Genomic DNA, 14,522 nt, shown 5'->3' on the forward strand with positions numbered 1-14,522 from the left:
AGATTGGAATACTGATTTTTACACAACATAACTTTCCTTTTGTTTGAGTCAAGATAGCTATGTAACCCAGGCTGGCCTCCAACTAACAGTGATCCTCCTGCCTCAGCTTCCCAAGTGATGGGGTTGCAGGCATACACCACCGTGTTCAGCTTGTATGCTCTTTTAAAATTGGTTTAGGGAAGCTGTTTCCTAGCAATTAAATTGAAGACTTTATGATTTTAACAAAAACAATTTTTACCCTGCTGAAAATATTTTGTAGTTGTTGTTTTGGGACAGGGTCTCCATGTAGCCCCAGCTGGCCTAGAACTCATTATGTAGACCAGGCTTGCCTTGGCCTTGGGGAGGGGGGTGTGGATGACACACAGACGGACACAGGACAGGACAAGACACAACAGGACACTAAAGGCATGTGCCACCACGCCCAGCTTCCTGCTAAAAATATTTTAAACAATTGAATTTTCCATCCTTCTCCCAGTCTTAAGATAAATGTGCTGGGAGTGGTGGCACACACCTTTAGTCCCAGTACTCTGAAGGCAGATCACTGTCAGTTTGAGACAAGCCTGAGCTCCATAGCTGAGACACTGTTTCCAAAAAAAAAAAAAGTAAGTCAGTTTGTGCTTGTGGGCTGGGAGGTTTGCTTTCAAAGGCCATCTTTAAGTGCAGCCTAGAGTGGCAGCTCACAGATACCCCCAGCAGTTGTGAAGCTGACAGGAGGATCATGGATTGAAGTTCCGCCTCCTGCTTAGCGGGCCCGGCTGGATAGATAGTGGGACTTTTGTCTCAACACAAAGTAAAACGTATTTTAAACCTGTCTTTATTGAGCATACACGCTTAGATACAGAATTTAAATTTCTTCCTAAAACTGAGCAGATTTATATAAGCTTATGATTTTTCTAAATTTAAACTGAAGATAGTGAAGGTCATACCACAGAATCTTTTTCTTCCATAAGGAAAGTTCCAGAGCAGTTACAGGACCTGCCTTACTGAAGGCTCATGTTATACTAAGGGTAAAATCAAGACTTCCCCCACAAAATGACTGACTGTGTATCCTTCTGACAGGACTTTATGAAAATACTTCAAACCTTTGATGCAAACTCTGCTAACGTCTGGGATTCTCCAGTAGAATCAACAGGCAGATCTCGCTGTTGCTGGTCTGAGGGCAGAATCATTTGTTCACTCTGTTGATCTTTGTGGAGTCTCTTTTTCAGATAGTTGTGCCTGCTAACTGAGGCTATCCTCAAACCTAGAGTCTTCGTGTTTCAACCTCCTGAAGGCTAGGATCCCAGCAACAGTATCCCAGATTCTAAGCTTGCACCTGGATGACAGTTTTTCTTCTTTAAAAAAGACTTGTTTTTCTTTTGTTGCTGGCTAGTTGATTTACCCTGTTCCCTAAACTCACTGTTCCCCTCAGCAGCTGTGCGTTGACTCCCTCCAGGGCGCCACGTCCCAACTCTCAGTTGTCCCCTCCGAAGCCTTGCCCTGTGCGTTTCAAACTCCCTCCTTTTTACCCTCAGAGCCCTTTGCTCACACAGGTCCTATACCACACACATGGAATTCATTCGTGTTTTTGCTCCTCCAGCTGGGAACCACCTCATAAGCAACTTTTCTAGTCTGTTGCCAAGACTCCCTGAGCCAGACTAGGGCCTGTCAGGTACTAGTAGCTGCTCAGCATTTGTGGGATGTGTGGGGCCTGCAGGAGTTGGGGTTTAGCAGAGAGCAACCCCTAGCCAAGAAAATAACCTGTGCCCCCTCCTAGAAAAGGCTGCTTCTGTGGCTTCCAAAGAGCTCATGGGAATCTGTAAATATACTTCCTCCTTGAATCACCTTCTCCTTAAGGTACTCCATGTCCTCCTCCCACACTTAGCTTTGAGAACAGTGAGGGAGACTAATCGCACTGGTTCTGCCATCCTCAGTGATAAAGGACCTGTGTATTAAACAGTTTAAGGAAGAAGGCTGCTGGTCTTTAAACTTTGAGCAATTATTAAAACTTACTTTTAAAAGCCAGGGTTGGATTTGGTGGTGGTTTTTTAAATCAGCTGGTTCCAAATGTCCATCCTGTGAGGAGAGTTAAAGTCCACATTTGCGTTCAGAAACCAGTAAGAATATAACAACAGTTGCCCAAGATTTTTTTAGTATTAGTAGAATCCAGCTTCTAATTCCAATTAATTCCAGTTGCTGTTCTGGAAAGTGTTCTGTTTGGGAATTTTCTAGGTTGTTTACCACTGCCAATTGTGTGTATAATTGGAAGACTTTGCTTTCAGCCTGAAGTCAGAATACGCCTCAAGGCATATTGTTTCTCCTGAAGGCACACACTTGCCTTGTTGATCTTTGCAGCCACTGGAGCTAGGAGGCCCTCTTATCTGGTGCTGAGGTGTTTGGGAACCCCCCTCCCCCAACAGAAGAGATCAGCTCTGGGAAGTCTTATCTACTTTGGCCCAAAAAGGCATTCTGGTTCTTTATTGGGCTTGGGTTTTTCTTTAGCTTCAGTTTTTTCTGTCCCAGGAGCCTAATACAGCCTGTGTCATTGTCTACCTGGGGTGGCTTGTCTTCCCTCTGCCTGTGCTGCCACTGCCTGGGGACCTGAGACCTTGCAGCCAGTAAGCAGGGTGGGTGCACAGCCGCATGCAGGTGATATTCCAGGGAGAATACTTACATGGACAATTTCTGTCTTCCCTGCTGAGCCACCAAACTCTGGACCTTAGGACTCTGGGCCCCCTTCACGCTGTCACCTCACTTAGGATCCGTGTGTCTGTTTGTGGCTCTAATAAAGTGCGAGACTTGTTGTAGGCACCGGAGGGCACGGGTTTTCACCAGTGCTCATGGTCATGCTCAGCATGTTTACTTTTGCCTTGAGGTGATTGTTTAACGTGGCTTGCTCTTCGTGCTTTTGGTAGTGGCACCTATCACTCCCGAGACGAGAGCACAGACAGTGGTCTTAGCATGAGTAGCTACAGCGTCCCTCGGACCCCAGACGACTTCCTGAACAGCGTGGATGAAATGGATACAGGTGAGTATTTTTAGTCTTCCTGGACACTTTGTTGTCAGTCACAGAGCTGTATCGTCACCAGGTCTGATGAGCTACTGTGAGTGAAGATTACCTGGAGGAAAACAGTTAAGAACATGCAGACTTTGGTTCAGATTCAGACTGAGCCTCCCCCCTATTCCATCTTCATTTTTAAATAACGTGAATATGAATTGGCTATGTTAGCTCTCTGAATAAAGCTGTAATATGACTTATTTTAACATGTTAATTGAAGACCCTATTAGAAGCCTCCTTATTTTAGTTTTGTGTTTTAATTTTGGAAGAATGTTTCTGTGATTCGTTATCTATCTCTTGAGTATTTTTTATTCCACAGAGCTCAGGAAGCCACATGTTTGGGGTAAACCCCACCAGTTTTATAGTTAGAATAGTAGAGGTCTTGGAGGAGTGGAGGAGTACATGTCTTGAAGGGGTCGGAGAGGAACAGCTTCTCCATTGGCTTATCTGGTGCCTTTACCCTGGATTTGTTGATGGCCAGAGCACAGTCTGTAGGACAAAACAGGTCTTCAGCTGGTTAGCTGACGGTCTCTCCTAAAGTGTTGGGGGAGCACTTCATGCCTGCCCACCCCAGCTCATGAATGTGAGGTTTCCTAGAATCCATCCCTTCTCCCCATTTATCTATATCTTAAATCACCCTTAGGAGCCACTTGGAGCCCACCCCATAGCCCGGCCCACCCTATACTGGCCCCCTCCCATGCCTCTTCTCTGCAGCACTTAGGGATTATGATAGTCTTTCCGAAAGTATGTTCTTTTGAAGCCCCAAAGAGTGTTAATGTCATTTGCAGGTAAGTTTGAGAAATCTAGAAACAAGTCTGGGGAGATAACATTTATTCAGGAACTTCTGAGTAATGTGACTCTGTACAAGTGGAGTGAAGTATTCCTGCAGTGCTTACTTTATAGTGTTCCCAGAGTGTATCTAAGAGAAAGGAAGACCCTTTGCCATTAATCTTTCTGTGGTTTGGCAGTGCCTATCTAGAAGACAGGAGGAAGGTACCCTACCTAAATGCTGAGTGGAACATGCCTGTTCTGTCTCCCCTGAGTTTTCCAAAGAGTTGTAGTTCTTCACAACCCCCTGAGTGCTCAGCACTTTCTAGTACGCAGCCAGGCAGTACACCGAGCGTGTGCAGAATGGCGAAGCATTGTTCTTCAGTTACCTGCATGCTTTCCTAAGGGCAGTTCAGGGAGCCTGGAGTCATTTTTTGTCTCTGTGCATCTCCATATACCCACACAATGCAGCTCTGGTGTTGGCTTTTCACAGAACCTTTATTTCATAATCTCCCCTCTCCCCTTCACCTCAAAACTAGGTGACACTATCAACCAAAGTACCCTGCCTTCACAGCAGAGCCGTTTCCCAGACTACCTTGAAGCCATCCCTGGGACAAATGTGGACCTTGGAACACTGGAAGGAGATGCCATGAACATAGAAGGAGAGGAGCTGATGCCCAGCCTGCAGGAAGCGCTGAGTTCCGACATCCTCAACGACATGGAGTCTGTGTTGGCGGCCACCAAGCTAGATAAAGAAAGCTTTCTCACATGGTTATAGAGCCCTAGGGGAGACTGCTTTCCAGGTCTGTGAAGGATCTAAGGAAATAAGATGCGCATCCCTGAAATTTCCAAATAAGCCAGTTGACAATTTTCTGGCTAACACAGAAGAAGATGAACACAGTCCAGCAGGATTCTTTGATCCACTGTTTGCTCTTTTCTGTCCATTGCTGCTGTTAATGTTGCTGACCTCCTTCACAGCCAGCCCTAAAGAACCAAAACATCAAGAACCCCTTTCGCTTCTTTGGCTCTTGTAACTGCTGTTCGTCTGGGGGCCGGGGAAGTGAGCCTGTTTGGATATCATTCCTTTTACCCAGTGGTTTGGTCACCAATCGTTTTAATGGAACACTCGGACTCCAAACTGAAATCCTTCAGGTCACAGCATTTAGTTCAAGAAATTGTTTCTTCGGCTGCTTTTGGCCAGTGGAAAACTTGCCCTACTGGCCTGACAAGCCAGAAACGCTGCATCTGATCTTAAGTACTTAACGCTGATTTGAAGACCAGAGCTGAGGGCTGTTGCCTGGGCGGTTTTGGTTTCTTCTCCTGTCACTCTCCTTTGTCACATGGTGACCTGGATTTTATTTTAGAAGCTTAGAAGGCATGAAACCATTTCCATAGACATACATTAATTATTGCCACATACTCTAGGATAGGCTTGGGTGGATATTTCTGTGGGTGTTTCGGATTTCTTTTGTTTTTGTGGTTGGTTGGTTTTGCTGGAATGTAGACAAATTACTCTATTAGTGAATACCTTTTATAGTTGTAGCTTGGGATGGTTATTATGGGGAGAATCAGTATTTCCTGGCTTTTTACCATCTTATTTAAATCTTATCTCTATATACGTACACACTTATTATATGTCTATAATAGCCTGATAGCAGAATGTATCTTTTTTTTTTTTTTCAAAGTTTCCCTACTTTCCAAGTTATTTTTAAAATGGTAGCTTTGAAGGTATGCATTTAGAATATATGACTGTTAGTTCATGTTTCACACGTAGTTTAAATTCGGCTGGGGCAATCTGCAGGTGTTTGAGGTAGTGTAGTATTGTAGAATGGCTTCTTAACTGTGAATAAGGCCTAGGGGAGCTGTCTGTGCCCTCTGTGCATGCTGATGAATTCGGCAGAAGCAAGCAAGAGATTTTATTCTCCCCCTTGGACTGAGTAAAGATGGGAAGTCACTGAAGAGGTTCTTGGTGTACATGGCAGGAGTGAGCTTTGGAGAGGTGTGCCTCCGTTTTCCTTTGGCATTCCTCTGCCTCAGCCTGGGGAGCGAACACTGGTACTTGGGTTCTCATTTGTAGTGCACACAGTGAAGATGAGACTGAGTATTGCCTATAGCATTGCTCTCACCAGACCTGCTCATACTTCTGTATGCTGGAAATGGATCCTGGGGTAGTGTGTAGAATACAGTGAGGTCATGGGTTAACTGAGAAGGTGATCAGGTTAGTAAATGTATATTGGTAGTTGAATTTAGCAAAGAAATAGAGATAAGCATGATAATGCCTTTATTTTTACAAGAAGAGATATTACTAGAGTATGTGTCTGCAGGGCTCATAATGGTTCCAAAGAGTATTTTTTAAAGGAACAGAATAAGCATGAATTAACTCTTCAGTATAAGCTATGAAGTAATAGTTGGTTATGAATTACAGTGGCACCAGCCAGCACCTCTATCATACAAGGGTCTTCGAATGCTTCTAGAACAATCCCTTATTTTCAAGGGTTTATAAAAGACAAAAAACTCTTTTCCTAGCTAAAGCTATTATGAAAAGCCCGAGTTTAGGAAGATTTCTTTTTTCAATTAGAAATCTAAGTATTTGGGCCCTTTGGTTTAGCATAGTGCATAAGTGGACGTAGAAAGGTTTTATTAAGTGCTTTCAGTGCTCAAACGCAATCAGTTTATTGTATATAATGATCCATAGGTCAGTCACCCAAAGTAACTAGCTGAAAGATTCAGCCTTGAATTAAGTCTAGGGGAAAATGGCCACCGTGCAGATGCATTGACTTTTAGAAGGATAATGAAATTCTAGAATGGGAGATTGAGCAGGTGGATGACACAGCATGTAGTTAGTGTGCAGAAGATGAGGCTGCTTAAGAGAGCCTACAGTTTGCCAGTAAGCCAGAGTAAAAGATTGCATTTCATCTATCAGACTAGCTTTAGCTTGGGGGGAGGGTGGGAAGGGAGGGGAGTGGGTTGTAATGAGTTAGTGGGGCCTTGAGAGAAGTTTTTGTAAACATCTTTCTCTTCAATAAAGACTTATCTTGTATTTTGCTGTCATTAAATGCAGCTGTTCCTAAAAATTTCAGTCACTTAATGAAGTTCACCCACAAAATAACCTGCAGTCTTCCTTGGCCCAGTTATACCTCAATGTCTAGCCCTGCGGTGCCCGACATAGTGCTTTAACCTTTTTAACCCTTTGTATCGACCTGCAGGAGACTTCAGCATCTATCTCTTACTGAATTTGAATCACAGCCTAAATGTAGTCTTGTGTCCTTCTTCTTGATGTAAAGGTGTTTAATGCTTCTTGGCTCTAGTGGGTAGCATTTGGATAAGAATTTACTGGTTATTCTTGAATTTCTTTTACAATAAACCAATTTTTATAATCTTCAAACTCATCAGCTTTTTACATTTGTGTTCTTTTTGGTTAGGACTTAGACTCTCTCAGGATTGGGGGAGGACATTGATTGGGGTTTCAGGGTAACTGAAGCACTGTGCATTGTAATAATGATTTTCTAAATATAGTGATTTATTTTTAAAAGGGGGGGGTAGGGGGCACGCATGACGTTGCTGTTTTAAATGCTCATACTAAATAGACATGTTCCATAGAGAACGTGGTGGAGAGATTGAAAAATAGCAGTGATGAATTGCATAATTTAGAATCCGTTCCCATCAGTGTTGAAACTCAAACTGCGAAAGCAGAGGCGGGACTGAGAACTGCGAAACACTTGAGCACCCGAGGGCCCACGTGAATTTTATCTTGGCAAGCGTGTTTTTGTAGGAATCGTGAGTGTGCCTTCATTGTCTTCTGTACCTTGAAAAAGTATTCTCCATGTTTTAAATGTTTTATAGTACAGATCTCCTTAATGCACACTTGTCGAATCTATATAGTACCAATGTTACCCTTGTTTTCAGTGTAAACACGTGCTTGTGTTAGGTACTTACATAAATTGTTACATTATTTTTTTCCCTTCTGTAATGCCTTTTTGTTTGTTTATGTGGTTCAAATATATTCTTAAACTCTTCTTGTTTTTACGTTTTTAGCAGTTGATGGTATCTAGAACCTTTTTTTTTTTTTGGTGTAGGGTTTTTCAAATACTGAAAATAAAGTGGAGTTATAGTGGTCACTAGTAGACAGGTTCCTAAAGTTAGGCATGGCATTTGGAACTTTCTATGTATACATACTGCTCTCTGAACGTTGTGTTCAGGACTCTTTGAAACACTGTGTCTGTTAGGGGTAATGCCTTAAGTAGAATCGTGTCTGATGTGTTCCAAAATGACTTCCTGTAAAGGCACAGAGGATGGGGAGATGAGCATGGCCCTGTCTTTCAAAATGCCCTGTGCTTTTAGTGTTTTTTGAGACAGGGTCTCATGATGGCTTTCTGATCCCCCTGATCTGATCCTCCTGCATTCTGAAATTATTAGGCATCTGCCTCCACAGCCAGTTTGCTCAGTGCTGCAGAATGGAACCTGGGGCTTCCGCATCCTAGGCTGCAAGGCAAGCCCTCTACCACCTGGGCTCCAGCCCCAGCCCCTGCCCGTTGTTTTCATTTCTCCAAAATATTCTCTCATGATCTCGAAAACAGAAGTTATGTTAATGAGAAAGACTTAATTGTTTTATAAATAAAAAGAAAGTAACATGTCCTGAACTTCAAATAAGTAGATTTGATTTATTCTTGTACATATAATATCAGTGTTATTAACACAAATCAATTTTGGCTGGAAAAATCAGAAAGCTTTTCATACTTTGCTAATTTTTCACATTGCTGGAGCAGTAACTTAGGAGGCTTGAAATTTGTTTTCCCATTTAAAAAAAATTAAAAAATATATTTTATTATTTTTGTGTGTATGAGAGCATTGCCTGCATGTAGGTAATGCATGGACCATCACCTGGACAGACAAGGCCGTCGGATCCCCTGGAACTGGAGTTACAGACAGTTAGCTGTCATGTGGATGCTGGGATTCGAACCCAGATCTTCTGCAAGAACAACCAGTGTTCTTAACCGCTGAGCCATCTCCCCAGCCTGTTTTCCCATTTTTTTAAAGCACAAAATAGAGATTTTGTACCTTAGCTCAAAACTGTGCCTTGCACCTGGAGGCGTAGCACAAACTTAAGCCTGAGCAAAGCCTGAGGTTCCGTGTATAGCACCAGAGGAAAGGAAAAGCATACCTTGTGCCTCTTGCCGGGGAGTTTCCCCAAGGACGCTTGTCCAGCAGCAGTGGCTAATTGTAGACGGCAGCCTAGGAGATGGCTGCAGCTGTCACGGTGATTGGTGCTCCCATGGGTATGTTTGACCCCTTTCGTTTCCATGTCTTCTTGGCTGAGGTGGTGTGGGAAGAACAGCCTCTAGGGACCCAGTCCTGTTTACTACCCCTCTCCAGGAGCAGCCAGCCCCTCCCTGGCCCTGGCAACTGTCATGTGTCCTGAAACTGGGCTTCGTAAGGGTCAATGTGTGGGTTGCCCTCCATAGCACCAGGGCCCACACACTCATGCTGATGGCGTCAGCAGTGGCTCTACCACACTTTAAATGTTCAGTGTTGGCAGTTGATCGGAAATCACGATAGACTCTTTCATCTTAAAAGCCTGACTGCTTACAGAATTGAGAATTAGATGAGAGAGTAGGGTACGCTGGCCCTCACCTGTAGCCACGCTGGAGGCAGAGGCAGGAGGATTGCTGGAGCGTAGGAATTGGACACCACCCTGGGCAGCACTTCAAGACGCTGGCTCCAAAAATTAAGAAAAATCACTTTTTAAAAAATCGGATGAGCAGCCTGACATTTCATATTACAGTTTTCTCAAATCACATATGGAACATGTTTCAGTGTATTAGTTGAATACAAACAGCAGTGAGAGACCAGGAGCAGTCACTCGGTGGTAAAGTGTGTATACCAGACCCTGATAAAGCAGATCATTTGTTAACCATAAACCTAGACTTGATTTAACACTGCACAATGGTAAACAGTCAAAAAGCTAAGACATTAGGGAAACAAGATGATGCCAGGATGTTCAGAATTTAAACTCTGCTATATTTTAATGGAACATAAAACTTCTGAACCAAAGTGACGCAACTTCTAAGCTGCTGTGTCTGTCCTACAAATTTATTTAAAAAGGAAACTTAATCAGGCCAATGAGACAGCTCGGCCAGTAAAGGCCCCTGCCACCAAGTCTATGACAACCTGAGTTCGATTTCCAGGACTCACACTTGGTGGAAGGAGAGAACTGATCCCCGCAAGTTGTTGTGACCTTCATATAGACACAGAAAAATAAACGCTTAAAAAGAAAAACGGTGGCATGGTACAGCATCCCGTTAATGCCAGTGCTCAGGAAACAGGTTAATCCCAGCATTCAGGAGGCAGAGGCAGGTGGATTTTTGAATTGCATAGTGAATTCCAGGACTCTTGGGCCTATATAGTGAGACCTAGTCTTAAAACTTAAAAGCTAGCCACTTCTTAGCCATGCTTTTAAAATCAGTGCTGCTTTGTTGTTTAAAACTACTCTAGATCTGGGCATTGGTGGTACATGGCCTATAATCCCAGAACTTGGTAGGTAGAGGCAGAAAGATCAGGATTAGTGTAATTTGGTAGTAGATGCTTACTTGCCTGTCATGTGCAAGGCCCTAGATTTGATGTCCAGCTCCACAATACGGAAAGAGGAAGCCACAGAAGGAAGAGAGAGAGCAAGCCAGGTACAGTGGTATGTATTTGTTGGTCCAGCTGGTAAAGAGCATGAGGCAGGAGGATCCCTCAGACCCAGGTGTTTGCATCCAGCTTGGCGTCATGGTGAGACTTCATCTCAAAATGAAAAATTGAGGCTGGGTGTGATAGCTCACACCTGTAATCTCAGCACTTGGGAGGCTGAGGCAGGAGAATTGCTTTGAATTTGAGGCTAGCCTGGGCTACTATGTGAGATGCTATTACAAAAAGATAAAAAATTATTATAGCTTTGTGTAATAGATATTACCACAAAATGAATACGCGCAACTTGATTTTTAGTAAAAGTGACTTTAAAACCACTTCTTGGGGCTAGGACAAACTTTGCCTCATTTGTTCTTCTGTTACTGTTCCCTCGGCCTTCACAGAAGTCATGATGTAGTTGTGATTTCAAGATCACATTAGATGTAATTTTCATTCCGATACAATATTAGATGCCTGCCTCTTCCTCTCTTCTCTTTTCTTGGTGCTAGAGATGGAATTCAAGGCCTTGCACATACTGGCCAAGAACTCTGCTAGGGAGCTTATCCCCCAGCCTCTCGCTTCCTCTTAAGGCATTTGTTAGCTTCAAATCAGTTGGTGGTTTGTTTGATTTTCCTGACTTTTTATGTTTGTCATGGGAAATCTGTTTTTGTTTTGGTGTTTTGTTTTGTGGGTTCTGTTGTTTGAGACCGGGTCTCACTGTGTAACCCTAGTTGACATTAGAGATCTGCCTCCCAAGTGTTTGAATTAAAGATGTGTGTCATCACATCCAGTGATGTTAGGACTCTGAAATCAGGGCCTCGTACTTGTGTAAGCAAGCACTTTTACCACTGAACCGTCTCCCCATCTCCTAAGTCACTTTTCTTACATTACAGGAGGTTCCCAAGGATTGCAGTGATGGCCTATCTGGTCATTTTAAAGAGAAGTTGCTTTTCTGAGACAGGTGGATCAAGTGACAGAATCTCGAAGGGCATCATTGCACCTCAGTGCTGTCTCCCTAAGCTGCTGAGGCTAGCTGCTTGGGGTGATGCAGTCCTGGCCGAAAACCATTTCTCCTCCAGGGAGACCATGTAGCAACTTGTCTTTAAGTACCTTTTGATGCTGATGAAGAGGTGGCTCAGGGCTGGAGCAGTGGCCGGCAGATGAGAGCATCAGCTGCTCAACCATGAAGAACTGAGTTCAGATCCCTAGCACCCACATTAAAAAGCTCAGTGGGGCTAGAGAAATGACTCAGTGGTTAAGAGCATTTGCTGCTCTTCCTCAGGAACCCAGTTGGGTCCCCAGCACCCAGGTGGCTCAGTCACCAATAACTTAAGTCAGGCATAGCTACATACACACCTGCCTAGTGCTGTGGGGGAAGAGAGATGAGACAATCTCAGGATTGCTAGCTACCAGCTTAGCTCCAGGTTCAGTGAGAACTTGTCTTGGGAATAAGGTAGCGAGGTAAAGAAGGACAAACACCTGATGTCCTCTTCAGGCCTTTGCATGCACGCACGCACACACACAAAGGAAAAGCTCTGGCAGAGACATCTGAAAGGGACTGCCTAAGGGATGCTCAGATGACCTCAACTGTTAAATGTTTAATTTCTGTTACATTGATATTTACTGTGGCCCGAGTATGTGTGGGGGTACCTATGCCACAGCATGTGTGTCAAAGGACAATTTGCTGGAGTTGGCTATCTCCCACCATGTAGGAATCCAGGGATTGAATTAGGTTGTTAAGCAAGTATCTTTACCCACTGAGCCATCTTGCCAGCCCAAGACCTTAGGTTTTGTGCGGTTTTAATGATTTATTTTTTAAATATTATATTTGTTATTTCTTTAAATTTTATGTATATGAGTGTAATGCCTGCATGTAACTAAGTGCACCCATGTCGTGCAATGCCCACAGAGGACAGAAGAAGCCGTGGGATCCCCTGGAAGAGTTGCAGACAGTTGTTAGCTGCCATGTGGGTGCTGGGTATCAAACCTGGGTCTTCTGCAAGAACAACTGGTGTTCTTAACTGCTGAGCCATCTCTCCAGCCCCCGAATGGTTTATCCTTAATTGGGGATGGGGTGCACTTGAATGCAGATGCTCACAGAGGCCAGAGGAAGGTGGAGCTTGAGTTACAGGCTGTTACGAGTCACCTGACATGGGTTCTGGGAACCGAACTCACTGAGCCATATCTCTAGCCTAGCCTTGGGTTTTCTGAGAGATACAAAAATGTTCAGGTGCAGCCAGAAGGCTAAGTAACCAAAAGTCACTGTACGAATCACTAATCTTCCCCAGCACCAACAAATTATACCCTATGAAAGGCTGGTTGGAGTGTGCAGAGGATACGGACTAGAGAGTTTAGGCTTTATTGAGCATACAGCACTTCTACATGCCAGCCAAAGGGGTTCCAGCGGAATTCTGCTGCGGGATACTGAGAAGACCAGCATGGGTCCACTGAGGCTCTGCCAAAAACAGATGCTTCATTGGGGGAATATGAGCCTTACCAACCAGCTTGATGTTCCCCATGGAGGCCACATCTTGGCCTGCAGTGGAGAAGAAAATGTCAGCCAAACTCTGAGTGGTGTTTAGGAAATTTAACACTGATTTGAGCTAAAAATTATTGACCAAATCCCTGTCAGTTTTCCAAAGTCGTTGAGGCCGAATTCCCAAGGCTGAAGGCTTGGATGCTCCATGTTGCTGAAAATAGCAAATTTGGACAGCAAATGATTCCAATCAAGTTGATGTCCCACTGCCACTGTTCACTGTGGGAACTGAAGTCTCTTAAGATTTTTTTTTGCCATTAGGGTAAAGTGAAACTATTAGCAGTTTACAGCAGCACAGACTCTGGTTATGAGGACTAAAATAAAATGTTACACCCCAAGGAGCTGGAGAGTGCCTGCTGCTCTTGCAGAGGACCAGAGTTCAGTTCCCAGTATCCACATTGGGTGGTTCATAACCTCCTATAACTCCAGCTCTAGGGTATCTGACACCATCTTCTGGACTCCTCAGACACCTGCACATATGCACAGACAGACATACACATAGTTTTTTAAAAATGAAAAAGTAAAATGTTACAATAGGACCAAATGGTGAGCTGCTGGTTTTCTTCAAAACAATGAAGCGGCAAAGGGGACTTGAAGGGGGAAATGGTGAGTAGATGTGATCAGAATACATTGCTGTGGGCTGGAGAGATGGCTCAGCAGTTAAGAGCACACACTGCTCTTGCAGAAGACCCAGGTTTGAATCCCAGCACCCACATGGTGCTAACAACCTTCCGTAACTCCAGTTCCAGGGGATCCGACACTGTCTTCTGACCCCTTTGGGCATTGCACAACATGGGTACACTTACATACATTAAAACAATACATTCATACACATAAAATATTTTTTTAAACACATTGTTATATGTGTACGAAATTCTCAAAAGATAAAAGACCAAAGTCACAAATAGAGCTATCTGGGAATTCTGCCAGTTATTCCAGAAGATCTGGGATTCATAAATGGAATGGAAAGTCAGTAGTGAGTCTGATGAGTCAGCAGACCCTGTACAGTTGCTGCTTCCAGAAGGTACCAACTGGGAAGGTACTGGGCTGGGCTCCTCTAAGCAGCAGCAGAGTAGATAACATGAGAAAGAAGTCAGTCAAGTACCAGTGGTTTTCACAGAAGAGCTAGAGGGTTTCTGGAGCTTGGGCTGGGCCGTTTCACAAGGAGTTGAGCTTGTGGCTTGCATCCTGTGATCTTGAGCTTATCAAGGTTCTAAGAGCCTTGGCATGGCCACCCATGACCTTGGGCCATTTGCACCAACTTGAGGCCCTTCTTACTATTTCTTGGCAAAGCGGCTGTTCCTCAGTTGTGCATTTGTTACTGAAGCCACTGGGTGCCACACCTTTGCCACTTTCAGGACTGGTTGTGAATGGCATGTGTTTGAGTTTCGTTTCTGTTGCTGTGATGAAACACACTGACAAAAGCAGCTTTAAGGGGAAAAGGCATGTGGTGGCGCACGCCTGTAGTCCCAGCACTTGGGAGGCAGAGACAGGTGGATCTCTGAGTTCAAGGCC

General features: G+C 44.1%; 1 protein-coding gene across 1 annotated transcript in view; it reads left to right on the forward strand.

Annotated features, from left to right (window-relative positions):
• The window catches only part of Yap1 (Yes associated protein 1), a 110,178-nt gene extending 105,381 nt beyond the window's left edge, over window positions 1–4,797 (forward strand). Inside the window, exons 7-8 of the mRNA XM_008848679.2 lie at window positions 2,895–3,007; window positions 4,345–4,797. Coding sequence (XP_008846901.1) covers window positions 2,895–3,007; window positions 4,345–4,583 — 352 coding nt within the window. The 3' untranslated portion in view covers window positions 4,584–4,797. The remainder of the gene's footprint in view (window positions 1–2,894; window positions 3,008–4,344) is intronic.
• The last annotated feature ends 9,725 nt before the right edge of the window (window positions 4,798–14,522 follow it).

This window comes from Nannospalax galili, unplaced genomic scaffold (assembly GCF_000622305.1).
Source record: "Nannospalax galili isolate Female #2095 unplaced genomic scaffold, S.galili_v1.0 scaffold824, whole genome shotgun sequence".
Classification (NCBI taxonomy): Eukaryota; Metazoa; Chordata; class Mammalia; order Rodentia; family Spalacidae; genus Nannospalax; species Nannospalax galili.